General features: G+C 33.6%; 1 protein-coding gene across 1 annotated transcript; it reads right to left on the minus strand.

Moving 5' to 3' along the window:
* Positions 1 to 301: 301 nt before the first annotated feature.
* LOC144436505 (adhesion G protein-coupled receptor L2-like) lies at positions 302 to 26,216 on the minus strand. The gene is made up of 11 exons (XM_078125311.1): positions 26,184 to 26,216; positions 18,986 to 19,139; positions 17,969 to 18,035; positions 15,750 to 15,816; positions 13,930 to 14,030; positions 11,525 to 11,560; positions 8,242 to 8,271; positions 6,365 to 6,533; positions 5,876 to 5,998; positions 5,291 to 5,369; positions 302 to 2,635 (listed from the first exon to the last, which is right to left on the minus strand). The coding sequence occupies exons 1-11, from the start codon at positions 26,211 to 26,213 to the stop codon at positions 1,713 to 1,715; spliced, it is 1,779 nt and encodes a 592-aa protein (XP_077981437.1). The 5' UTR covers positions 26,214 to 26,216; the 3' UTR covers positions 302 to 1,712.
* Positions 26,217 to 26,888: the final 672 nt, after the last annotated feature.

A 26,888-nucleotide genomic window follows, 5' to 3' on the forward strand; every position in this document is an offset into this window, starting at 1 on the left:
CTTTTGTAAGAATTGTGATTTCTACATTTGTAGAAGTCCTAGGTAGTGACATTATGTATTAGCCTATTTTACATGTGTTCTTACCTTGAGACGTCAGTAAAGCAATGCGTCCTCTAGAAATTCGTATCAACATCGATGATCCAAAATTACTAGTAAACATATGAATGGAAAGTGATATGGCAATATGTGGTGTGAACAAGAAACTAGTCAAAACTATATCATTTTCAATGATCTCATAAAAGCAAAAACTGACAATAAACAACAATATTGGGGTTGGTCAAGAAAATTTATTTGAATTGGTTATTATATATGATGACGACGGATACAAAAAGTGTTATACATGACAGTAGTACTGGTAAAATTTATGTAAAACACATCTATGTTGTCTTAAACTAATGGTGGGTGCGAAATACATTCATTGCAAACACCCATGATAATGCAAGACGTTTAGATGTAGGATTCATAGAATAGTTTTACAAAGGCTAAGTGCCTTACTTTATAATTATCATAGAGTCTAGTATTTCCTTTATTTATGAGAAATAGTTTGGATGGGTATTACACGCTAAACCTTCATAAGGTAACAAATATGAGGAACATATATTTGCACTCATGACTGTGGCTTCAATTTATTGCTTCTGTCCATACCAGAAGATAAATTCATTTTAGTATGTTAGTGGAATGGATCAGATATATTGTGATCAAAGATGAATGTACTAATAATAAATATATATAAAAAGTATAAAAAGTTCTAGATGCAAATGAAATAACTTTACACTTACAAATGCAAGCAGGAAGAGTTTAAACGATCTCACTGAACCCTGTGTATAAATTCATTTAAACTTTCGGTGGCAGCCAACATACACTTTTGTAAATATGCAGATTGTATAATCCAATGTTGGTTAACAAAGTAATAACAAATTCAAACATTTATCATATTAAAAAACTACTTGAAATAAGTGTAATTTCTTAAGTTATAAGCTAGCCGGCATCAAATTTCTTTTTATTTGAAACCCATGCCACATTCATTATTTTAAATTTTATGTAAACAAAATACTTTTGTTACAATCTTTTCAAAATACTGCAATACATACACATTAATATATAATCTCAATATTAGTGAACTACAACATATAATATCAACATTAGTATACTGGGAGTTGTATGAGCTTGTCAATTGTTTACAGCATATACAATATACAAGTATATTCATGATTTGTTCAAATATGGTAGCATATGTTATGTTGTATTAAAACCTTCAACATAAAATGAATAGTTCATTAAGGTCATCCAGGTACAACTGAAATATGGTTTACTTCATAATTTGATTTATGTTATATGCTCAAATATATACCAGTAAGTGAACTGCAACTTACTTTGTAATTTTTTGTGAAAATTGTCAATTGAAACTTCATAACCAAAGCTTACACTTTAAATATTCTATGTATTTCAAGAACAAAAAACATGACATGATTATTAAAGTGCAGGGATGGTTTGATATGTTCTCTCTATGATATGTAACAAATGTAAAAGATTTAGTGATATTGCCCTTGGCTAAGGGTAAGATGTCTGGAAGCCAAGTTTGTTATATGTACATTGTATAATGAATAAATATTTGTTTTGCATATACATGTAGTTCTTGTGACAAGATCATTGACTCATATCATATTTACAGAAGGCACTCTGTATTGACTGGACAACATAACAGGTAAATATTACAGATATGTTTCAAAATATGATGCTCTGGTTTTCACAAACTTAGAGTTGTGAAGCTCGACAAGAACAGTATTGTCTCCTATCTTGTTTGAGGGTTCTACAGCACTCTGTTTACCATCTGTTTGCAGATGTGTTGACTGCTCACTTGACGGGTGTGTTTCCAAAGCAATATCTTCACTTGTTTTCCATTTCTTCAGTACAACTGACCCTTCACTGTCTGTTTTTGATCTATCCCCCTGTGGAAACAGACTTTCTTTTGTCACATTTTCAGGCTGTTTGTCATTGTCATGTTGGGGAGGATTTTTTCTTTGAGTTACTGGCGTTACACTTATTCGGCTCCACGGTTTACCTTCACTGTCAAGGATCTTGATATGACTAATTTTTAATTGTACATCATTATTGCCTCTTCCAGACTGTGTCCTGTATGTGTTTCCAGTGTGAATATTCCAGTCACTACCAACTTTGCGATAATGCATTAATGACACATCTTTATCTTGGCATACTAATATATCAGGAAGGCTGCGATTTTGTAAAATCTTCCTGTCGACCAGATCAAGTTCTTGCTTTTTCCGAAGAGTTTGTGGTTCTTTAACTGTTAGATTAGGCATACTATTGTGTGAACTTCCATTAGATGAAATGCATTGGTAAAATTTATTGGGTGCATCATCAGTGTTTTTATTAAATATAAATGGAGAAAATCCATTTTCAGGTAATGGACTGAGAATACATGGGTCACTACTTGTCCTTTTCAATTCCAAAGGAGGAACATTAAATGTCCTGTGTCCTGTTTCCTTCTTTACGGCATGTTTATGTTTTAACTCTTCAGTTTGTGTGCCTACTGCTTGCATTACTGGTAAATATTCTGGAAGAGACCCATTTGGTAGTAGTTGCTGTCTACTGGCTGATGTTGCTGTCACATTTGCTGAAGAAAATAAATAAATAAATAGATAAATTAATTTACATATTAGCAGGAGATAGAACAGATGACTAAATAAATGACAAACAACTAAAAGTGAAATACAACTAAATTCAGTGAATCTCGGTGGCCAGGTTCTCCAAGTCTCCTGAATTTTTACAAAGAGATCAACAATCATTTAAACAAATAGAAAATAAAATAATGCATGCATTATCAAAGGTAATTGTCACCTATGCAAGGTATGATTATTGTGATACAGTTTCTACAAACAACAACCCAGGTGCAGAGAGTGAGATCAATGTGAAAGTGTGAAAAAGGAAATATTGTTTTGCCAATATTTAGATTTTTTTGTTTCCTTGATATAAGATGTCCTTGGTAGAAGAATAGTGTGTAATGTTTGCCATTTGAGTAATATTGTAATCAAATTCTCAACATTGTATATCCACTGCACTGTCACATAGGCAAGACCACTTTCTGATTACCATATACGTTAAATCATAGACAGCAGAGAGAAATTTCTTTCCCTCCACTGTCTATGGTTGAATAAATGATTATTTGAGATAAAAGGTTCCTGGAACTGAAAAGTGATTTTGTAGGGCTTAAAAAGTAACATACACCTAGTCAAAAAGGGTTATGTAGAAAGTGGTGAATAATTTTAGTAATCATGATAAATTAAATTAAATTGACTTTGAGGATATGACTGGAGGGACATTCAGTTATCAATATAAGGCAAATGATTTTAAAGACATTAAAACTGAACATTGGAGGCATGGACTATACCTTTCAGTAGTAGACGTAATATATATTTCTGCAAAAAAACGCGGTTTGGAAAAAAATGATGCAGTTGCATAAAGGAATGTACAATTTGTAAGCTTTGAGAACATTTGAAATAGAAGATGAGGACATTGAATATAATAATGAAAGAAAGGGAAATAATAATGCAAACCAAAGATTAAGTTACAAGTAGCTGCATACAGGCCTCCATATAGTAACCACTCGGTGAACTTCCCAGACTTGGAAACAACAATGAATGCTATTATAGTATACTAGTTTCCTTGGCAGAATGGTATGTGAGAAGAAGATAATAAAATGTTTTGAAAACCACAAAAAACAGAGACAAAGTCAATCCTGTTTAAAATCTTAGAAATTAGAAAGAATCAGGCCATCGGAAATGTTATTTCCATTTTGAGTCAATCTATAGAGGCATGAATTCATTCAAAAGAAGATGACGGCATTTGTAAATTTTGACTACATGAATGGTGGTAAACCATCAAAAGAAAATTGGTTTTAAATAGATCACATACTAGGAGTTCTTAGTAACCCTGTGGGGTTTAAAACATGTACATGTTGTAAAAGCTTAGCTGACATACATAGAATGTAGATGTGAAGAATAGAAATCCTTAGATGGATATGTGTTCTAAACGACCACACAGCAGAACCACAGACACTACTCTACAAAGGGGTATGTAGAGGCACTTATGATCATAGATGTCCTAAAGCGGGCATGTAGTATGAGGCATTCATAATTATAGGTGCTATACAAAGGGGTATGTACATGTAGAGGCACTCATGATCATTGTGCTCTAAGGGTATATAGAAGCACTCATGAACATTGATGCTCTGAGGGTATGTAGAGGCACTCACGATCATTGTGCTCTGAGGGTATGTAGAAGCACTCATGACCACTGATGCCCTGAGGGTATGTAGGCATTCATGACCATAGGTGCTCTGAGGGTAAGTAGAAGCACTCATGAACATAGGTGCTCTGAGGGTATGTAGAAGCACTCATGACCACTGATGCCCTGAGGATATGAAGGCATTCATGACCATAGGTGCTCTGAGGGTATGTAGACTGAAGCACTCGTGACCATAGGTGCTCTGAGGGTATGTAGAAGCACTCATGACCACTGATGCCCTGAGGGTATGTAGGCATTGATGACCATAGGTGCTCTGAGGGTAAGTAGAAGCACTCATGAACATAGGTGCTCTGAGGGTATGTAGACTGAAGCACTAGTGACCATAGGTGCTCTGAGGGTATGTAGAAGCACTCATGACCATTGATGTTCTGAGGGTATGTAGGCATTCATAACCATGGGTGCTCTGAGAGTACGTATGTAGGCATTCATGACCGTAGGTGCTCTGAGGGTATGTAGAAGCACTCATGACCTTTGATGCTCTGAATGTATGTAGGCATTCATGACCATGGGTGCTCTGAGGGTATGTAGATGCACTCATGACCATGGGTGCTACACAGAGGGATATGTAGAGTCACTTGGGATCATATGATACATGGTATATCACCACGTGATGATAGTTAAAACACTGGATAGAAATGTTTATTGGTTTTGAGATGCATACTTTTTATACTCGGTCTTTATCGTCACTATACACATAATTTGCCACCACTCTTTCATTAATGGGCTCTAGTTCATTAGTATCATAATTCACTCTTTATATTTACAATCACAACTTCAAAGACAACTAGATTTAATCTAGTAGGCCGAAATTTTAGATCTTAATTTTTGTCACAGGAAGAATCTGTTGTGAGTTGTTCAACATATACAACATATTTATACAAACAATTGTTTTAAAGCACTTATATCGTACATTTAGTGATAATATTTGAAAACTGACACTGTGCCTCAATGAGACTGTACTTACCCAAATTCTGGCTGATTGATGATGCAGAGTTCCTTTTAGCTGTTGAGGGATAACCATCACTGGAGGGTCTATGTAACCGCTAAAAGCAATACAAAATGTTTATCATCACCATTTATCTAACAAGCATTATTCAGCATTTTTATCCTAATGCATTCTATTTCTGAAGCACTAAAACTTTAAAAGGTGTTTTTTTTCAAGATTTTTTCTGTTAGTTACAGTCCTTGCAAAACATCAAATGGTGTGAAACAAGATCAGATCACTATAAATAATGTAGCCTATTATTTTCATAAACTTGGAAATTTATCTTAGATTCACTGACTGCTGCTGCCTCTCTCTACATACACTGAACCTTTAAAAGTAAGATTAAATATCCATTAAAACCTCGAAACTCAAAACTTTTCCTCAAGGCAGAAAAGGAAGTCCATTTTGAGGAGTGGAAATTTAAAATACAAAAGTGGAATTCATTGTGTTGTTCTTTTTTGGTTGTAACTTACACATTAGAGATTACAAAACAAACAGGATGAAATTAAATGCAACTGGACAAACGTTTAGCTCACTGGATGAAGCAAATGAGTGAATTCTTACCTTATTGGATGAAGCACTTGACCCCTGACCTTGATTAGAATATCCAGAACTACCATAACGGTCTCGAATACATGCTGGACAACAGCGACAATGCCGTATGCATCGCTTATATTCTTTTTTCACCTTAAATAAATTTAATAGTGGTTTGAAATATTAAAGAAATTGTTAATGTTACCCAACATTAAAGTTTGAGATTGTTTTTGAGACGGATAACTACTGTCTGCAAAACTAACTGACTGATGTAATCATATGGAAAGAATGAACATGTCAGAAATGGAAAGGCAGAACTAATGGGTTACATATATATTTTACAAAAAATAACGGTCCCAAGTCCCAATTCAGATTAGTGGTAGTCTTTATACATATGGGAATGGTTTTTTTTTCAAAACTGAGTTCTTAAAAAATAAGTGTTAACTAGATTTGCAATTAAACTTGCCTTGCAATTAAAAACATAATGTCTTAAATTAATTTCAAAAAGTTTGATCATACCTTTTCATTCATGCAGCAGTGAAATACAAATATGAAGAAACCCTGGAAGGCATTTGAGATGGTGAATATATAGGCCATTACAATTGTCTCTGAATTGATATACAATAATCCAAATGCCCAAGTGATTCCAAGTAAACACAGCAATACACATGCTCCTTTCAACCAGGATCTAGGTAGAAAAGTAATATAGATGGTGAGAAGGTATTCATGTTTGCTTTCTATGATTGAATTTACAATCTAGTCATTAGATTTCAATCCTTGTAGGGATGTTGTGATGAATTTAACATTCCTTTGTATCCTTATTTAATCAAATTTGAGAGACGAATTTAATTACACCCTTCATTCACTTGCAAATTGTATACTTTATTTAAATGAATTTGATCATATTGTGGTACGGTAATCCTGTTTCGTACAGATACAGTATTATCAAGGGTAACTCTTTTTTTGTGGTTTGAAATTAAATTTGGTTTGGTAAAAGCCTCATAAGTGGTGACAGTGTGCAATTGCATAACCAGAATATCACAATATTTCAAACAATATCATTCAGTTGAATTATTAGTCTGATGATATTGTACTGGCACAAAATAGCTATGTTTCAGCTTTTTCTCAATTGTTATAATAATATACAAATGTACATGAATACATTTTAACTCTGTTATAAATTTTCATGAAAAGTTTCATCGATCAAAGTGAAAGGATGTGGAAATGTCAATTTGCAAAAAATTACTTACAACAAAATCTTTTTAACTTAAAATTTTACTGTGAATTTCTACTGCAAGATATCCTTGAGTGTATATTGTTTTTTTTATAAACTTGTTTGTTACCAAAATCAGCTTAAATTACCTCACCACACATTCTAAAATGCTATTTGTCAAAAAGCCCCTGTGTTGTTATCTTTGTGGGCAAATTATGCAAAGCTTGAATATTGAACAAATAATTATGTTTGTGGATCACATGCAGATCTTGATAAGTAGGAGACACCTTTTTGGAGGGAATTGTCAACTATAAAATGCAAATCAGAATGAAAGTGTCTTTTTAAATGTCAATGTTTACATCAAAATAGAATAGTTGTGCTGTAGAGGGAAGTAAATTAGCATTGTACTGAAAAACGAATAAAAAACTTATCATATGCTACCAGAATACAAACTGACTGACCAGATTGTACAAAATTATGACATGTATCAGGAAATTTGATAAATTTGTCACAAACCAGGTCTTGATTTTAAAGAATCAAGACATTCAGCTCGTTTTAGACTCAATAAATTGACATTGCTTCTTTTGTCCTTGTAACTGATATGTTTGCTAGGTGGAGTTAGGGCTTATAGAGAGTAGAAATGCAAAAAGTTAAAAGTTCAACAAGCGAAATGTTAAATTGTTCAAAATATTCCCAGGCCTATACCCTTCATCTTTCTTAAAGAAATTGTACTGACTCGTAACATACATTAAGTCATTACTACATTTTACTTCCTACTTTTTATCAAGTTTTAAAAATTAGCTCAAAATTGTAAAGTTTAAAAAAAAAAATTAGTTTGGATCTGCTCAATCATATATAACAGTTTTCCTGCATATGTACATCAAATTGTTTTTTATTTCTTGAATTTCAAAGTGTAGGTGTGATATCTTTGCTGCCAAGTTATGGCAAAAACCTCTATTTATGATAATTGTATGACTTCAGTTATAAAATATATCTGAAAAAGATATTTGTAGCAATGTATCAAAATGATTGCCGTTGTTTTGAATGGCAACATCTTATATGTATAATGCTTGATACAATGTACCGGTATCTGCCAAAATATTTGCTACAAAGTATTAAGCTATGATTTACATCATAGTATTGTTTTCAGTGTCTGTTGCTATGGTGATGTGTTGAAACTTACAGGATTTCTTCTCCCTTGGTTTTCCCAAGTCTTTGTTGTCATCAGCATTATTGAGAAAAGAATTTCAACATTATTGATGTAATTTTCCTTTCAAGAAAACAGTTTAAAAAGTCACAAAATGTTGCCATGCAAGAATGAAGCATGCTACAGAAAGCCAATGATTTACTACAATGTCACAATAACAACTTACAGTCGAGTTTATGTTACAATAATACATCCATCTGATACAAATCTGACAGCAAAGTAGAATACTCCATTATTATAAACTCTATTTCAGGATGATATTTTATCATGTGTCAGTTAAGCTACTTTGGAATTAAATCCCTAATACCAAACAAATTTGAAATAAATCAACCCAAAACCTCCTCATTCAGATTTTGATCAGATAAGACAACAACATGACAATGACTACAAGTAAGATATCATGCATGTATTTTTTTTCTATATTTCTTTGAAAGATTGGTCACATATGCCCTTTTCTCCTCTAAATATCTAAAATGAACACCCAATTCATTTCAACTGCTCTACTAAAAGTATGTTAAATCGGTCAAATTCGATACTTTTTAAATACATACTAAAATGACATTATTGTAGCTGATAATAATCCTGGGAATGACATGGAACTTGTACTTTTGCACAGACCCCAAGTTCTTGATAATGATTACCATATTCATCATGTAGCAGCTGAGGCTATTGGCAGGTGAGATATTTTAATTTTAAATGTAACTGACACTGATGTGCCACCTTCATACAGCTATACTGTGAGTACTGATGACATGTACTGATTGACAGTGATAGATTATTATTTAAAAGCTTCCTCTATATGCAGGGGTCCTAATATTATGTTTATTGTCCAGATACATAATAAAGTGAAAGTGTGATCTAGAAATTTAGAATTAGAATGTTACATGGTTCAAGAAACCCCATCCTGTGACAGTATTAGCACTTTGTTTCTTTGTAGGGCATTATTATCTTCCCATTTGTGAAAAGAGCACTATATAATACACATACAGCCATTATAATACAGTGAATGTGATCTAGATACTACAGGGTCAACAAACCCCATGATGCGAGTATAGTGTTGTACTGAGTAGTTTTAAAAAGTTTCTCTGTAGGGCACATGTTTTATTAAATTTTAATTTGTGAAACATAGCAGTTACTGAAGCACACAACCATGATGCAGTGAAAATGTCCTAGGAAATTAGAACATTGTGTCAAAAACCTACAATGTCAACGTGACATCAGTATGTTTTTACCAATCTTTCTGTAGGACATTTTTATTACTTGCCATTTGTGAAGATAATACTAATAACATGTAACAATTATAAAGTGTACATGTGATCTAGGGGGTTTAGGATGAGCTCTAACAATCTACATCAAGCCTAGTAGCAGTTTTATCATTTGTAGGGTATCATGGTGTAGCTTTAGAAATAGTAATAGAAATACCTTGCACTTAAAAGATGGGAATAGCATAAATAAAGGACCATTATTTGTAGAAGTATATTATATGTAGTAAGAAATCCAAAGGAATGGTGAAAATGCCCAGATAATATTTGTATTCTGACTATCATTACATGTATTGGTGGGGTTGGACTAGAATAGTTGGCAGACAAGCATTTTTCAATTCCTTTTCCATTTATTTATGTCATTATTCATACTCTTTACTGACTTGTACTATTTGTATCTGGGAATAAAGTCATATTATTACCAAATGATCTAGAAATTTAGTATGAGCTGTATCATTTAGGTCAACAACCCTTATAAGTTAGATATGGCACTATTTGATCTCTTTTGAAGGTTAAATGAAAAGATGAAAACAACTTTAATAGCAGAAACAACTTTAATAGCAGACTTGATATACCAATCAGTGAAATTGTGAAACTAAGGGTTGAGGATGAGCTAATGCACTGTGGTCAACTTGGCCCATAATTTATTGTAGTAACAGTTTTATCAATCTTTTGTAGTTTGAAGTTAGGTGAAAACAGAGTTAATAAATCAACCTGACAGTGAAATTGTTATGTAGTGATTAAGGGCGAACATAACATCACCATAATAAAGTGAAAGGCTCTGATGTAAAAACGGTGGATAAGATGGCCCAATGTGGTGAATATACCCCACATTTTACCTCAATACTTTATCTCTCAAATACCTAATCACTGGATATCCTGCTTCCATATTTAAAACGGTAATATTTGTACCTAAGAGATGAAAATGGTATTACCATGATAAAAGTGAAAGTGACCAACAAATTTAGGATGGGCTAATACCACCTGGGTTTAATGTTTTTATTATAAAGTTTTATCCTTTACTGGGCATAAGAGTAATCTTAATTCTTGACTGGAGTAATTTACATAGATCATGGTACTTCAAAGGTGAAATGGGCAACATTCTTAAAGTTGTATCATTGATATCTTAGTAGTTTCAAATGTTCCATATTTGGAGGTATTCTCATGAACCACAGTTAAGTTTTCAATTCTTGCTGGGGGGGGGGGGGAGATTAACATTGTGGTTTTATGGTACCGATGTGGACACAATGTGCCTGGTTTTGATATGTAAACTGTCACCTCTGACCACATTTCATCCATGATACACAAACAAAACATGGACTGATGATTGCAATAACTGATCATAAAATTAATGTACAATCCTTTCACCTTCTAAGAGACCCTTTGCTTTCATTTATATGATTTTCATACTTCTGTTGACTAAAACCAGAAATATGTTCATTTTCCTATAATGTACACTTATAAAATTAATTAAATTTCCACCCATAAACCTCAACAATAATAACAGACACATAAAAGACGAAAAATCCACTAAAATGATCATGACAGCATCAATATTATTACATCTGATAAAGAGAATGACACCCCACTGACTTTACTGAATGACTTTTATTTCTGATGTCATGTTTATCTGCGTGATCAGTTACATCTTTTGTGTCACTGCCTTTTCCTCTAACAGACATTTATTGATTGTATGTATGATAGATATAAAGTGAAATTTCCACTGATCAATGGAACAGTCATTTCTCTATCAGATCTTATATAGTCTGTGACTAATACTAGATTTTAAAAGATGGCTGACATGCATCTCTTTCATGCAAATGGTGATAAATGGTGATGATGACCACAAAGTGAAAGTTGTTTATTATAAATATAAACTCAAGCAGTCCCTGCTAACAAACATAAGTTAAGCAATTCAAGCAAGCATACCATGCCTACATCATAAATATACAAATATATATGAATATTATAATAGAAATGACAGTCAATTTGCTTACATCATTTTATCTGTCTCTGGGGGTGACTCTGAACAACTTGAAGTTCATAAGGGAGAATAATTAAAATATTAGTAATTAAGCAAATGTTATGAATTTTTTCACTAAAATGATGACTTACTATAATAGTTGCAACGCCAAGTAGTTGCAACAACAATAGTTTGATGTATAGAATTTACTATTTCACAAGTAAATATAACAACTGTGGTGCCCTTTTAAGGTTTGACATTTTAAGTTAGACAGCCACAAAGTAAAACTATAATTTCAGAATGTTGAAGCTAGACTACATAAATGGGTGATATAGTTGCTATGGTGACGGTGATATAATCTTCCTGTAAACTAAATTGTATAAACACTAGAATTCCACAAAAATGTACACTGGAATGAAGTCTATACAAACAATACAGTATGCACAATCGGGAACTTTCTATAGAACCATTCAACTGTGAGTGTTATCTGACAGATTAGTGTCAAAATATCATTTAGTTTGCTTCTACAAAATGCCATTTTCACATGAAAATGCAATTTTTTTGCGTTTGCACCTACTATCTACTTGGAGGTGACAAATACGGACATGAAAACACAACCATTTGAAAATGCTGCTGAAAGTGGATCATTTTGAAAATGATTAAATTTCATTTGAAATTGCAACAATTCGAAAAAAAAAATCTCAGGAATGATCCCATCAACGACGTACTTATGAGCATAGTGAAACAGCGTTGTCATTTTTGCATATGTGCAACTGCATTGTTTACAAATTGTTACATCTTCGGTGTTTCCATGTGAACTGTCAAAAACATTAGTTGTCAGATCACATAAACACATAAAAATGCATTAAATTAAAACTATTTTAGTTATTTATTTGAATACATCATCGTGTAAATGCATGCCTTAGCTTGTCCTGAGTGATCCAAATGGTCAGAATAATCATAATACTCTTAGCCTGCATGGTCTTTCAGCATGTGAAACCTGAACCTGGTTACCAGTTCAATATATGCTGAACATGCTGTTTCACCTATCAAAAAGTACTGCAACTAATCATAACCTCTACTAGGTAATGATAAGCCTGTCTACTTACATGATGAGTGACTCCACAATGTCGATGCTGTTCAATTATCATCAATATTGTGGCGTCATATATAACATATAAAGCAGACTGGCTGTACCTTTCAATGGTGGACTTCAATGAGTCCTTGGGGATGAAGCTAATTATTGGAGTAGGTGGAAGTTTGCAAAAAAAGTAAGCGGACCGTGTGCTTCACATGTCAATAAGACTTTAATACTGAAAATATGGTTATATGGTGAATAATAAAAGACAGTATTATTTCTGTTGTTGGCTACTGGTACAGCAGCTTTCAATCTACATGTACATGTACTTCCCTAGTCTTCAACATGTTTATCGCTTTCTGGGCTGTTACCTTTTGCATATATACAATTATATGTTGACTTTCAAACACAGAAAGATATTCATCAAATTTTATCTTTGATATTAAAGCTTGTTCAACCACTTGGCAACAATAAATAATTTACAAAACAAAAATTAGAATACTAATTTGTTACTACTGTGATCTGAAACCTTTTCATGGATTTTAATTTTCGGAATTGAAAATTTCTGCATATATTAATTCTCCGGTGAACAATTATTTCTTACTTTTTGAATCTCCTTCTATTTAGATTGAATTGTATAAAATGTAATCATGGGTATTAGATACTGGTTCTAAAAACAAGCTATCAGACTGCAGGCGTTAGTAGAATCTCAAGTTATTTCAGAGATTTGATTTACTTCTGATGAAATTTGAACTGTCATCCAGAAACTGTTTGATCTGGAAAAAAGACTATACTGGCACACATGTAAACTAGACACCCAAGGTAATGGACACAACAAATATCATGGCAATCGGTTCAGTGTTTTTTGACTTTAAGTTGTTTACACACACACACACACACACAGACAGACAGACAGACAGACAGATGCCAGGCAATCCCTGTAGCACTACTGAACCTCAGTTCAGTTGTGCTAAAAACGTGTTACTCAAATTGTTCATGAACAACTACCTCTAGTTGTTTTACATTCCAAACATTTGACCAAAATTGTCTCATGGTGTTCTTAAAGCCACATGCAAAATAAATTTCCATAATGTGTATTTCTGAAATGTTAACATTCAACATACTCATGTATGTATTTGTATAATAATAATTTCATACAGATTTTATACCTTCTGAATATATCATATACTACAACAATTCATCATGAGTATACTTACGCATGAAGGTCAAAGGTCACAGCACAGACCTATACCATAAAAATCAAAATGTGTACACTCATCATTTTGTCTCAACTTCTTACATGTTGTAAAATATGAGATGCAAATATTGTAAGAAAATCCTTAATTGTATATTTTACTTACTTCAATTTTTCTTTATTTCCACTGTCATCTTGTTTGCATGGTACATGTCCTGAATGCCGACACATGATTACACCAGCCATTATCAGGAAAATTAGATTCACCTGCAGAGAAAATTGAATATATTCGATGACATATGTTTTTAGAAAGTTAACTATTGCGAATGCTGTTTGAGCACAACTGACATGTTACCTATAGTCATAGTATCAAGTTGAATGCAATGGCCCAATGATTTATTTACCTAGTATAAAACTGTCTCCAAATGGACACATACATACCCATACACAGAGACATTGAACTTTGTCTCCACATGGACACATATATACACACCCAAACACACATCAAAGACACATACTTTGTCTCCACATGGACACAAACACACAGAGACACTGTACTTTACAATTGGGGTAAAAACTAATTAATAGCATGTGAATCAGCATGTGATGACTCTAATATAAAGTTTGAAGACAGAGGTTACTGTCAACACCATTAGCCATAATCTATTGATGTTCATATGGTGCTTATAATGTAACATTCTGATGAGATTAAAGACAAAGCTGCCATTCAAAGCAGCAGGTACAAGTAAAACGCAATCTCTATGCAACGTACAAGTCATTAAAGTAATAGTTAACTGATTGCTCATATTTCAGCACAGTCAAGTCCTGTCATTGATATTTTCCATAAGCTTATAATATATAACCATACAATGCCTGTTCATTTTATTCTGCTCTTAACTGTTTTTGTCACAAAGGAGAGACCACATCATCATCACATGATTTACTGAAAATGGCCTGGGTTATTGCTCCCAGAATTTGACTTTGTCATCATATTGACAAGCTTGGAATGATATGAACAGAAAATAAGGACTTATAAATCTTGTCTGTCTGTGGAAGTACTGAATCGGATTTGAGAAAGTGTGGATTTCACTAATGCTTTGTACATGTGCAAATAGATCCCCAAGTTATAAATATACATGAGTTTGTAGACTTTAGTTTTCAAGTGTTGTAGTCGCAACAAGACAAGCTGAGATTGTGAGTGACAATTTCATGTAGTTACTGATCACTGAAATGTCTATACATCAGGAACATGGGGAAACATGTCTTGAATATATGTCAGTTCTTGATTGGTTTGACTGTCATTATGTCACTGCTCATGAACATTTATACTTTTACAAAATACTGAATACTAGTCAGTACATTCAAAGAAACCAGAACATCATACACTTTGATGTGGCAACAGATATATGACTTGTGTTCTAGCTTGCTTCATTTTTCGTTACGTCAACAGAAATATGTGCCCTGGCTTGCAAGAATGGAGAAGATTTTACTATATCTTAAAAGTAAAGTTTGCACTATACTATGCCAACAATGGTACAGTTTACCTTTATTTAAAAGTGAAACTTCAAAATATAAAGTGGATTTAAGGATTATAGATACCAATTTCCAATTCATCAGATGGCAGTAAAGTATATAGTATTACTATTTATTATAATATTTTTATATATTTGAATATATATTTCAATTACTGTTATTACTCTTTATAATAATTCCCATTATTACAGACAAACAGAAAGAAAATGTCACACTTAGAAAGATGTAATGGGGAAATAATTGATAGTAAATAATAATTTATTGCCAGAAATTATAAATATTCAAAATATTATAAACTTATCAACAAATGTGTCAAAATTTCAAATCAAGATTCATTTTTTCCCAATTGTTTTTTTCTGTTGGCTTTACATTAAATTGGCAGCTAGTGAGTGAATTCATTTGACTGCACAAAGTGAACATCATTTAACTCCGACATACAGATTGTCAACTTACCAAAATGACAGCACATGCTGGCCCAACAAATGCCCAGATGAGTCCTTTCTCCGTTGTAAGCCAACAGCTGTTAACAAGTAAAGAGGTTTAATTTGTTTAATTTATGATTTATGAAATATAGATTTGACATAGTATAGATCTGCCACTCTATATCTACCAAAGTATAGATCTGTCGGTCTCTCTATATCTAGCAAGAAATGTAGGTCTGTGTCTCTATATCCACCAAGTAGAGATCTGGGTGTCTCTTTATATCCGCCAAGTATAGATCTGTCTCTCTATATCTACCAAGTATAGATCTGTCTCTCTATATCTACCAAGTACAGACCTGTTTGTCTCTTTATATCTACCAAGTATAGATCTGTCTCTCTCTTTATCTACCAAGTATAGACCTGTCTCTCTCTGTATATCTACCAAGTACAGATCTGTCTCTCTTTATCTACCAAGTATAGATCTGTCTCTTTCTCTAAACAAGTATAGAGCTGTCTGTCTCTTTATATCTACCAAGTATAGATCTGTCTCTCTCTATACAAGTATAGGTCTGTCTGTCTCTCTATATCTACCAAGTATAGATCTGTCTCTCTATATATATCTACCAAGTACAGACCTGTCTGTCTCTTTATATCTACCAAGTATAGATCTGTCTCTCTCTATACAAGTATAGATCTGTCTGTCTCGCTATATCTACCAAGTATAGATCTGTCTCTATTACAATCTACCAAGTATAGATCTGTCTCTCTATATATATCTACCAAGTACAGACCTGTCTGTCTCTTTATATCTACCAAGTATAGATCTGTCTCTCTCTATACAAGTATAGATCTGTCTGTCTCGCTATATCTACCAAGTATAGATCTGTCTCTATTACAATCTACCAAGTATAGATCTGTCTGTGTCTATCCAATTATCTATTTATATCTCCAGACCAATTAATTTCAAGCTAAGATTCTACTCTTGATAGTCTGCTTCTATAGTCTACTAGTATTCTGTCCCTATCATAAAATCTACAACATATGTAGAGCCATGTTTGTATCATCTTAAAAATCATATCTGCTGTGTTCAGTTATGTATTACTAAGTAAGCTGTCTGAATTCAGTATAAATCAAAGTGAAGCCGATACAAAGCAAAACTTCAAATCACAATGGAGAGTAGTATTCTGTTTCCTTATTGATTTCCACAAGGCATCATTATTGGTACGTGGGTGATACCTCCTTTCCTGGTGTTGAATATGATATAACGATCTTTATATTCAACACCAGGAAAGGAGATCTCACCCACATAGAGGAGAGAGAATACTGATGATACATTGACCTACATCTTTTGATACTTGGTAAAAATGAAATTATTGTGTACCAAAATATTATATATATTATATAATGTAATATTTTTTATTATTATCTACATTTATTTCTGAAAAAACTAACAGAAAAAATGAAAGTAAGGGAGAGAATCGGACACAATGTAATATGATTACAAATCTTACAAACATTCCACAACATAAAATGAAATCATATTTGACATAATAATTAAAACAATGGGGTTATATGATACATAAAGTCTGTCTAAAAAACAGTCTTTTTTCTTAAAAGTTCCAGACAAACAGATAAATATTACTGCTTTGTACAATTGAATGATTACAACTGACTAGAAACCTGAGAATAGGATTTCCTGGCTGTTTTAAAAGTATTACATCACACGATATAATATAGTGGATGAAATATTGTTGTGTTTGTAGAGGGCGGCATCTGAGTATTAAATACTCCACTTTGATATCCTGATGCTGATGATGTCTATTAAATGTTCACTTAGGCTTAATTTACTATTTTTCTTTGTGAAGCTGAAGAAAATATGAGTGACATATAAGAAGCCTTGTCAATGTAAGTCTAATACAGGATATTTTCCATCTGAATGAAGCAAAATATTCATGAATTTAAACAGCATTTACCTGCACATTGAGTTTAACTAAGTAAAACTGGGGCAACAATGCTGATTTTGAACATTTTGAACATTGAACACTTAAATTCAAGTCGATCAATTGCAATGACATAAGACACAAATTGTCATGATTTGGAACAACCAGAATGTAAACCTATATTTTCTGTTTGAATGTGTACACAAATACTTGCTTATGGAATAATTTGCATTATGATATATACGTGTGCTGAAGTTTAAACAGGGCATAGCTGTTAACATATTGTAAGACCATTTCTAACTTTACTTACTATTCTGATGTTCCATATCCTTGATAGAATATACCAGCAGACACACCGACTACGATGGCAGGAAGACCTGAAATCCAATCATAAAAGTTGATAAATATATCAATCTCATGTACATACAATAAGTATAAAATGGATGAGATTAACTTACAACAAGCAAAGCTCAAAAAAGCTGTGGCTAAACTGAATGATTTATAAATCGTTAGGGACATTCCACATAATTGCCATCCCTTGGCGTAAGCAACAGCCCTGTGGAGTGCAGACAATTACAAAATTTAATCTAAATTCAGTCCATTTCAAGCAATACCTGGGATCAAACAAAAATAATTCTCTGACAATGATTAAATTCAGCAACTTCTAAGAAGACACTGTACCTAAATTAGTTGCACTGACACGTTGAGATTTAATTTGCCTAAATGATAGCTTTTTAATACTATTGTTTCAAGTTTATGCTGTCATGTAATATATGCGCAGCTTCACCAACAAGTTTACATTATTACACTGAGGATGTACAACATACAATACGTTTTGTCATAGTTAGCATAAACATGCACAGTTCAAAACTAAACAATTATTTACTAAGTAAGAGAATAGATATGTGCTAAATTGATAAATAATTACACCAGTAACATTTTGATGTCACTAAATGAATGTATTGAAGAGAAATTCAAAATGTATCATGCTTTCATCTAAAAATTTGATACGCAGTTTGCGCCAAAAGAAACATACACCCTAATATGTGTTTAACTATTCACTCTAAAAGGTAAAGCTTTGCTTGATATCATTTCACTTGGGGAGTTTTTAGATCTTTTGACCTTTTGAAGATTGGACTACACAATATTCCTGAAAGTGGCTTACAATGTTATCTAATGTGTGACTAATACATTTGAAATCCTAGTGCTAACATACATTTGAAAATATGTTCATGTCTATGTTGAATAGAATGTTGAGTTCATCAATTAGGGATATTATAGATGTTGAAGTCTCTCCAACGTCCATGACATTCCTAACAAGACTTACCATAACCGTATGGGTAATAGTACTTTTTCCGGGATTTCTTGGCTTCAAAAACTTCAATTAACAACACATAGATTTGTATGCCCTCAAGACTCATCCAGGCAAAGCAAGCCAGGAAGAAATAGTGCAGTAATCCTGCTATAACTGAACATACAATCTGAAAACAAAATAAAATATTGGGTGATGTCAAAATATATCATTTATCCATTCATTGACAACACAATATAAACAAAATTTTGGACATCATGTTATATCATTATCAATTAACTATAACATAATGTATCAACAAATTACAACCTATTACATATGAATCCATTTGAATTCTACTATCAATTCTACTATCAATATTTCATATATATATATATATATATATATATATATATATATATATATATATATATATATATATATATATATATATATATATATATATATATATATATATATATATATATATATATCCTTTTTTAGGTTTACAAAATTATCATGGTTGCCTTTGCCACTAAGAGTTGGACAGCAGTTATTGTTTACTACCCTGTTTGTCTATTAATTGTTTGTTTATTAGCAGATAATCTCAAACAATTATGGCAGGAGTATGAGTATTAGTAGACAGATTGTCTACGAGACATATTGAACTATTTTGGTGGAGATCCAATTCTTGATCTATATTTTAATGACACTTTTAATTAAGTCATGGCATTACAAGCACGAGATGTTTAGCTCAAATTTGGGGCACCCTCCATTTGTGTTTAATTTATTTTATCAATTTTATTTATCAATTTCTGAATACTTCGGAGAGAGCCTACTAGCTAGCTGATTGTATGTGTCTATGAAGATCGTAAAAGTATGAAAATCTGGGTTGCAATATGTGACTTTTTATTTCCATGGATTCAGGCTATAGTGCTTTGCCATGAATATTGCATTGAGCACTGTTCTTCCCAGGAGTGAGACACCTTTGTCTAATTATATATATGTATATACTTATATATTAATACCTAATTGTTCCTTAATTCCCCTGATCAAAATGAAGTCATAGTTTTGTATGCACTCAATAACCTGTCCAGCAAAACATATCTTTAAAACACAGTCGGTTTAATTCAATTTTATAATGAAGCATCAAAATCATGGCCCCTACAGTACATCAATTCATAAAATATAATTTCATATTCCACATGATACTTTATCTGTTTTAACATCTAACTGAAGTAATATAACAATAGAAGATTTATGATGGGTTGGGCCCAAGTCTCTTGATAACAATTACATTGTTTCTAAACATTTTGAATACGTAAATATTGCCTAAAATATGCAAAGTATATTTCAGAAAGTTTCATTTTTACTAGCTCTGTGAAAGTGCTGTTAACATAACATTGTCAATATATAGAAAGTAAAAAATACATGCATGAATTTCTATGATCACTTCATTGCCTTGCCCTTCTAAAATCATACTGAATACAGACAGTTCATCTGGGTGAACAGTGGAGATTTCAACTGTCTGTTCTTTTATCTAGGGACTACATGTACAGAATGTATAAAACATGACAATACATGGGTTGGCATGGTAACAGCATTGAGCCTTTAGTGACCCATTGAAAAATACTGTAACACAGAATAATAGCATACATGCTGTTTCATTCCTGTGCAGTCATTGTGAGCACAGTCATAAAATCCATGCATGGATACTAGATATTTTTGCCTTTAACAATTGCCGAAAGGTCACCGTAATGATAAACTTTTCGAGTCTTTTAGTCTAGACTATTTTTTCAAAAACGTTTAGTATATCAATTCTCATTTCGTATGATGGCTTAAAAAGGTTTCCTACTCTTGTGATAGCTGGGGGTTTCAAAAGAAATGCTAATATGAATGCTATCTCCCATGATGCAATAGCCCATAGCAAATATATCCCTATATATGCTCTCTCTCTAGAACCCATACTTTATGAAAATGTCTCTACTGTATTTCCTGGAATGGCATTGTCCTAATATCAGATAAGGCTAATATCAGATAAGGATAAGAATTGGGGGTGTGGAAAACAGTCTTGTAGACTGAGCTACATTGAAAATGTTGGTCCTTTAAATCTCCAAATGGTTCTATTGATAAGATGGTACGTTGTTTAAGCCAAGACCTTTGGATAACATTGGGGTTGTACTTCAATCTACAACTGCAGACATCAGACCATGGATGAATGGAAGCTGTTACAAACAGGGAAAATTAACAACTGAATTGGAATATAACACTTGGCACAGCATGTTGGCAGAACAGCAAAGTCTTGTATTGCACACCATGGTTTGATAAGAACAGTTTTATGGCCTCTTTATATGTACATGAAATGCCAGTGGAACTGGAAATTTGTTTGTGAATGCGAACTATTATATAAAGTGGCCATAAAACTGTTCTTATCAAATGATATGAAATGTAACACAAGTCTCTCTACTTCCAACATGCTATGGCTATAATGATATTAATCCAATTCAGTTATTTACTTTCCCTGTTTGTGACAGGTTCTGTTTGTCCATGGTCTGATGTTGGCAGTTGTAGATATTCCTAGATTTGAAAATAAACTAAATGTTTGCATAATATTCTCGTTGATTGTAAGAATCCAGGTCTAGTATGCATGCTAACCTGGTGTCTGACAGTGAATAATGAACAGTGACCTTTGGTGAAAAGGAAAGGTCATATGGGGTCATATTCAAATGAGAAATGGTGCAATGTTGAATGAATGTTCAGCAGACTATATCTTCTTAATATTCCTGAGTAGTGCAATGACTCCATCCTCCAGTACCTTAAACGGCAGCCATTGAAGTGCGACACATCCTTTTGCTTGGACAATTTGCAAACCTTTTTTTTCCTTAATTTTGAACAAACAAATTCTTTCAGGCAGTGTAGTGTTTGTCAACAATTGCAACTGTATCAGAAACTACTTTGTACATGATTGGCAGAACAGAACACACTTTTGCTGAATTTTGGAACGTTAAAATTTATGGCCCAATACACAACAGGGTTATGTCATATTCAAATTAGAAATGACACAGTCTAGCAGCCACTACAGCCTATCCCATCTAATTCGAGACAAAACTAACAAGATGGCAGATTCTTCTCCATTGGAGCTAAAGGACTTGGACAGCAAACTTGCAGATCCCATAGCTATCAAAGAAAGACGGGGTGATAACTTTCAGGTGTGTGATGGTGATGTGTTTGTAGCTACTTATCCAAGGTCAGGAACAAATTGGATGTGTTATGTCCTGACCCAGATGTACAACAACTGGGGACTGGTGAATTATAAAGACCGTACTATTGTGCCTATGCTCGACTATTACTATAAGCATCAGCCTGAAGAAGGGTTCTTGAGAGTTGTGACCGATACATTTTTACGAACTGCAAATGAACTTCCCCCTCCACGACTTTTGAAAACCCATCTGACGCCAACACTGATGCCCAGTTCATGGAAAGATAACGATTGTAAAGTTATCTATATCAGTAGAAATTTGAAAGATGTATGTGTGTCATTATTTTATGCTATTTTGGGTTTTAGTGATGTATTCAAATTACCAAAGGAATCATGGGAAGGCTTCCCACAGAGGTTCATTCAAGGTAAAGTTACAGTTGGATCACCTTTACCACACATTGCATCATGGAGTAAATATGGTCTCAAAGATAATGTCTTGCACATTACATTTGAAGACATGAAGGAAAATCTACATGATGTGATCAAGAAGATGGCTGACTTTTTGGGAAGACCACTTTCTGAAGAAGATATCCAACGTGTTGTTGAGGAATGCAGTATTGAAAAGATGAGAAAGAATGTCTGGAAAATTCTGGACTTTGATTCAAAAGACTACCAGGCATCAGGAGATCATCAGTTCATTGGGAAAGGGAAAATTGGAAACTGGAAACATCACTTCACAGTGGCAGAGAATGAAATGTTTGATGAAATGGTGAAAGCAGAGATGGAGAAACAAGGAATTGATATCAGCTATATATACTATAATTAGCATTCTTTTGTCCACAGACCATATCAAATTAGAGGACTATTTTAAGACATTCAACATATCAGTTATAATCATAGCACTTATAAGAAAATACTAACTATCCAGGGTCAATGTATGTGTATACAACAGACGTAGCTATTACCAATAAGGTAAAAGATAATTGATAGGATTTTTAGATGTCAATATGAAATACCACTTTTATTAGTATACTCTTGATTATGTTGACAAGAGGTCGAGATGAGAATGGTATACTGAGGTCGGGACATATTCATTTTATCCTGTACAAACATATTACTCTAAAGGAAAAATAATTTAACAAAAATCTGAAAAAAAAGTTCTGTAATTTGTCAAAGATATGTCAGCTAATAGTGATCTGTAGGATAGCTGGCTTTGATTTACAGTGCAAAGAAATAAGGTCATATGGGGTCACATATTCAAATGAGAATGGCACAATGTCCTTTTGATGTTCAACAGACTGAATAGTTCCTTTTCATGACCATGCTGCCATCAGGTGTTTTCAATAGCAAGAATTGTGAGGCACGTCTTTAGGTTAAAGTCTGCTATAAATCGTTTTCTTTATCAAACAAACTCACTCAGGCAATTGTTCTCAATCCATTATCAGTGTTTGTCGATATGTGGACACCTGCATTAAACTGTAACAAGAATTACTATTGGACATGAGGGAGAATAGAAACTGTAACAAGAACTGCTATTGGACATGAGTGAGAATAGAATAATCTTTCAGGGTTTGAACTTTACACTTTGAACTGTGTACTCAATACATTACTAATAAGGGTCATGTTATGACATATTCAAATTATACACAATTGAGCTACGATCAGGGACAGCCTGTCCAACCATATCTCAGACACAAATTAAAAGATGGCTGGTTCTTCACCTTTGGAATTTGAGGACTTGGACAGCAAGTTTGTAAATCCCGTAGCTATCAAAGAGAGACGGGGTGATAACTTTCAGGTGTGTGATGGTGATGTCTTTGTAGCTACTTATCCAAGGTCAGGGACAAATTGGATGTGTTATGTCCTGACCCAGATGTATAACAACTGGGGACTGGTGAATTATAAAGACCGTACTATTGTGCCTATGCTAGACTATTACTACAGGCCTCAGCCTGAAGAAGGGTTGTTGAGAGATGTGACCGATACATTTTTACGAACTGCAAATGAATTTCCCCCTCCACGACTTTTGAAAACCCATCTGACGCCAACACTGATGCCCAGTTCATGGAAAGATAACGATTGTAAAGTTATCTATATCAGAAGAAATTTGAAAGATGTATGTGTGTCATTATTTTATTCTCTTTTGGGTTTTAGTGATGTATTCAAAGTACCAAAGGAATCATGGGAAGGCTTCCCACAGAGGTTCATTCAAGGTAAAGTTACATTTGGATCACCTTTACCACACATTGCATCATGGAGTAAATATGGTCTCAAAGATAATGTCTTGCACATTACATTTGAAGACATGAAGGAAAACCTACATGACGTGATCAAGAAGATGGCTGACTTTTTGGGAAGACCACTTTCTGAGGAAGATATCCAGCGTGTTGTTGAGGAATGCAGTATTGAAAAGATGAGAAAGAATGTCTGGAAAATCCTGGACTTTGATTCAAAAGACTACCAGGCATCAGGAGATCATCAGTTCATTGGGAAAGGGAAAATTGGAAACTGGAAACATCACTTCACAGTGGCAGAGAGTGAAATGTTTGATGAAATGGTGAAAGCAGAGATGGAGAAATAAGGAATTGATATCAGCTATGTCTACTATAATTAGCATTCTTTTGTCCACAGACCATATCAAATTAGAGGACCAATGGAAAACACTTGACAATTCAGTTATAATACTAAATATCCAGGGTCAATGTATGTGTACTTCATATAGATAATTGAGAAGTCTTTTAGATATCAATATTAAACACCACTTTTTTTTAGTATACTCTTTTTAGTATGTTGACAAGGGGTTGTGATGGGAATTGACTGAGAACTGGATACATTCATTTTATTTGTACAAATATAATCTAAAGGAAAACTAATTTAACAAAAATCTGGACAGTTTTGTAATTTGTAAAAGGCAGTTATTTATCACACACATCTCATGTGAGGTATTGTTCATTTGTCCTAGTCAATACATACTGTGTGTCAACTCTCAAATTTGGAGCTGTGGAGTATGTTAAATATTTGTGTTGGAAGATTTCAATTGTATTATGAAGAGAGATTGATGAGAATCTAATATACTTCAATTTGCTTTGTATGACGGTATCATTCAAGACATTGCACCCCAATAAACCACTTATTATAATCCATTACTCTGTCAGTCTCCCTCTGTTTCTGTGTCTCTCTGTCTCTGGTACTCTCTATCTCTCTCTCTCTGTCTCTGTGTCTCTCTGTCTCCGTCTCTGTCTCTCTCTCTGTCTCTGTCTCTGTCTCTATCTCTGTCTGTCTCTCTCTCTCTGCCAGTCTCCCTCTGTCTCTGTCAGCTCCCTGTCTCTGTCTGCCAGTCTCCCTCTGTTTCTGTCTGCCTGTCAGTCTCCCACTGTTTGTCTCCCTTTGTCTGTCTATCTGCCCGTCTGTGTGCCTGCCTGTCAGTCTGTCTGCTTGTCAGTCCATCAGTCTCCCAGTCTGTCTGCCTGTTAGTCTCCCACTGTCTGTCTCCCTGTCTTGTCTATCTCTCCCCCTCGCCATGATACTAGTGTGACTGACTTTATAGCATGTAGCATGTAGAATTGGTACCAGTACATGACATGTAGAATTGGTACCAGTACATGACATGTAGAATTGGTACCAGTACACCACATGTAGAATTGGTACCAGTACACGACATGTAGAATTGGTACCAGTACACAACATGTAGAATTGGTACCAGTACACCACATGTAGAAGTGGTATCAGTACACCACATGTAGAATTGGTACCAGTACACCACATGTAGAATTGGTACCAGTACACAACATGTAGAATTGTTCAGTGTTCAGTGGTACAGGTAAAGTGTTCACTGGTACAATAAAGTGTTCACTAGTACCTGTAAAGTGTTCACTGGTACCAATTAAGTGTTCACTGGTACCAGTTAAGTGTTCAAGGTTCAGAAAAGTGTTCACTGGTACCAGTTAAGTGATCATCAGTACAAATACCAGTCGACATAAAAGATACTGTCGCCATGAAACATTGCCTTCAACGACAAATTGATATATTTCTTACCTTTTTATCTGTCTGTTCAATACCAACCATAAAGATGATTTCAGAAATCAGCAAACACAGACACAAATTAATGTGAATTGTATTTCTGTCACTTTTTAGATTTCTGAAAACAAAAACAAAAGTCAAATGTCATCTTTTTAATAAAATAATAGTTAATCACATTTTATTGACTTCTTTTTCAATCTGAGTGAAAAAAAATGACTGAAAACTTTGACAGTGCTCTCCCTGAATAAAGTAACAGTGGCACTGGAGATTCTTGTAATTTTCTCTATCTCTTCAGATCCCTTAAACAAAGTAACAGCTGGGGATGAGTACTCCTATAAATCCTGAGCTTTCTCTTCACAAAGCCAAAACTGCATTTAAATCATTTTGTTGACTTCAACATTATATTAATACTGTCATCAGACACCATTTCAAAGTAATCTATTTCACATTTGCCAAAATGTCACATTCAGGAGGGGACACATACGACATTCAAAGCATTTAGCAAAAGACAACACAGGCAGCTGTTGCTGACATTAAACTCTCCTGTGAAAAATATTGAAGGGAGCACTTTTGTTGTAAGTAGATGAATATACATTTCAGATATTTGCTGGATTATATCAATCAATATATTAACTGTTTTTATCCCAACAAAGACACATTTTTTGAATTTGTAACTACACATTAAAATGAAACACACATTAAATTATTTATAATTATAAA

This window comes from Glandiceps talaboti, chromosome 6 (assembly GCF_964340395.1).
Source record: "Glandiceps talaboti chromosome 6, keGlaTala1.1, whole genome shotgun sequence".
Classification (NCBI taxonomy): Eukaryota; Metazoa; Hemichordata; class Enteropneusta; family Spengelidae; genus Glandiceps; species Glandiceps talaboti.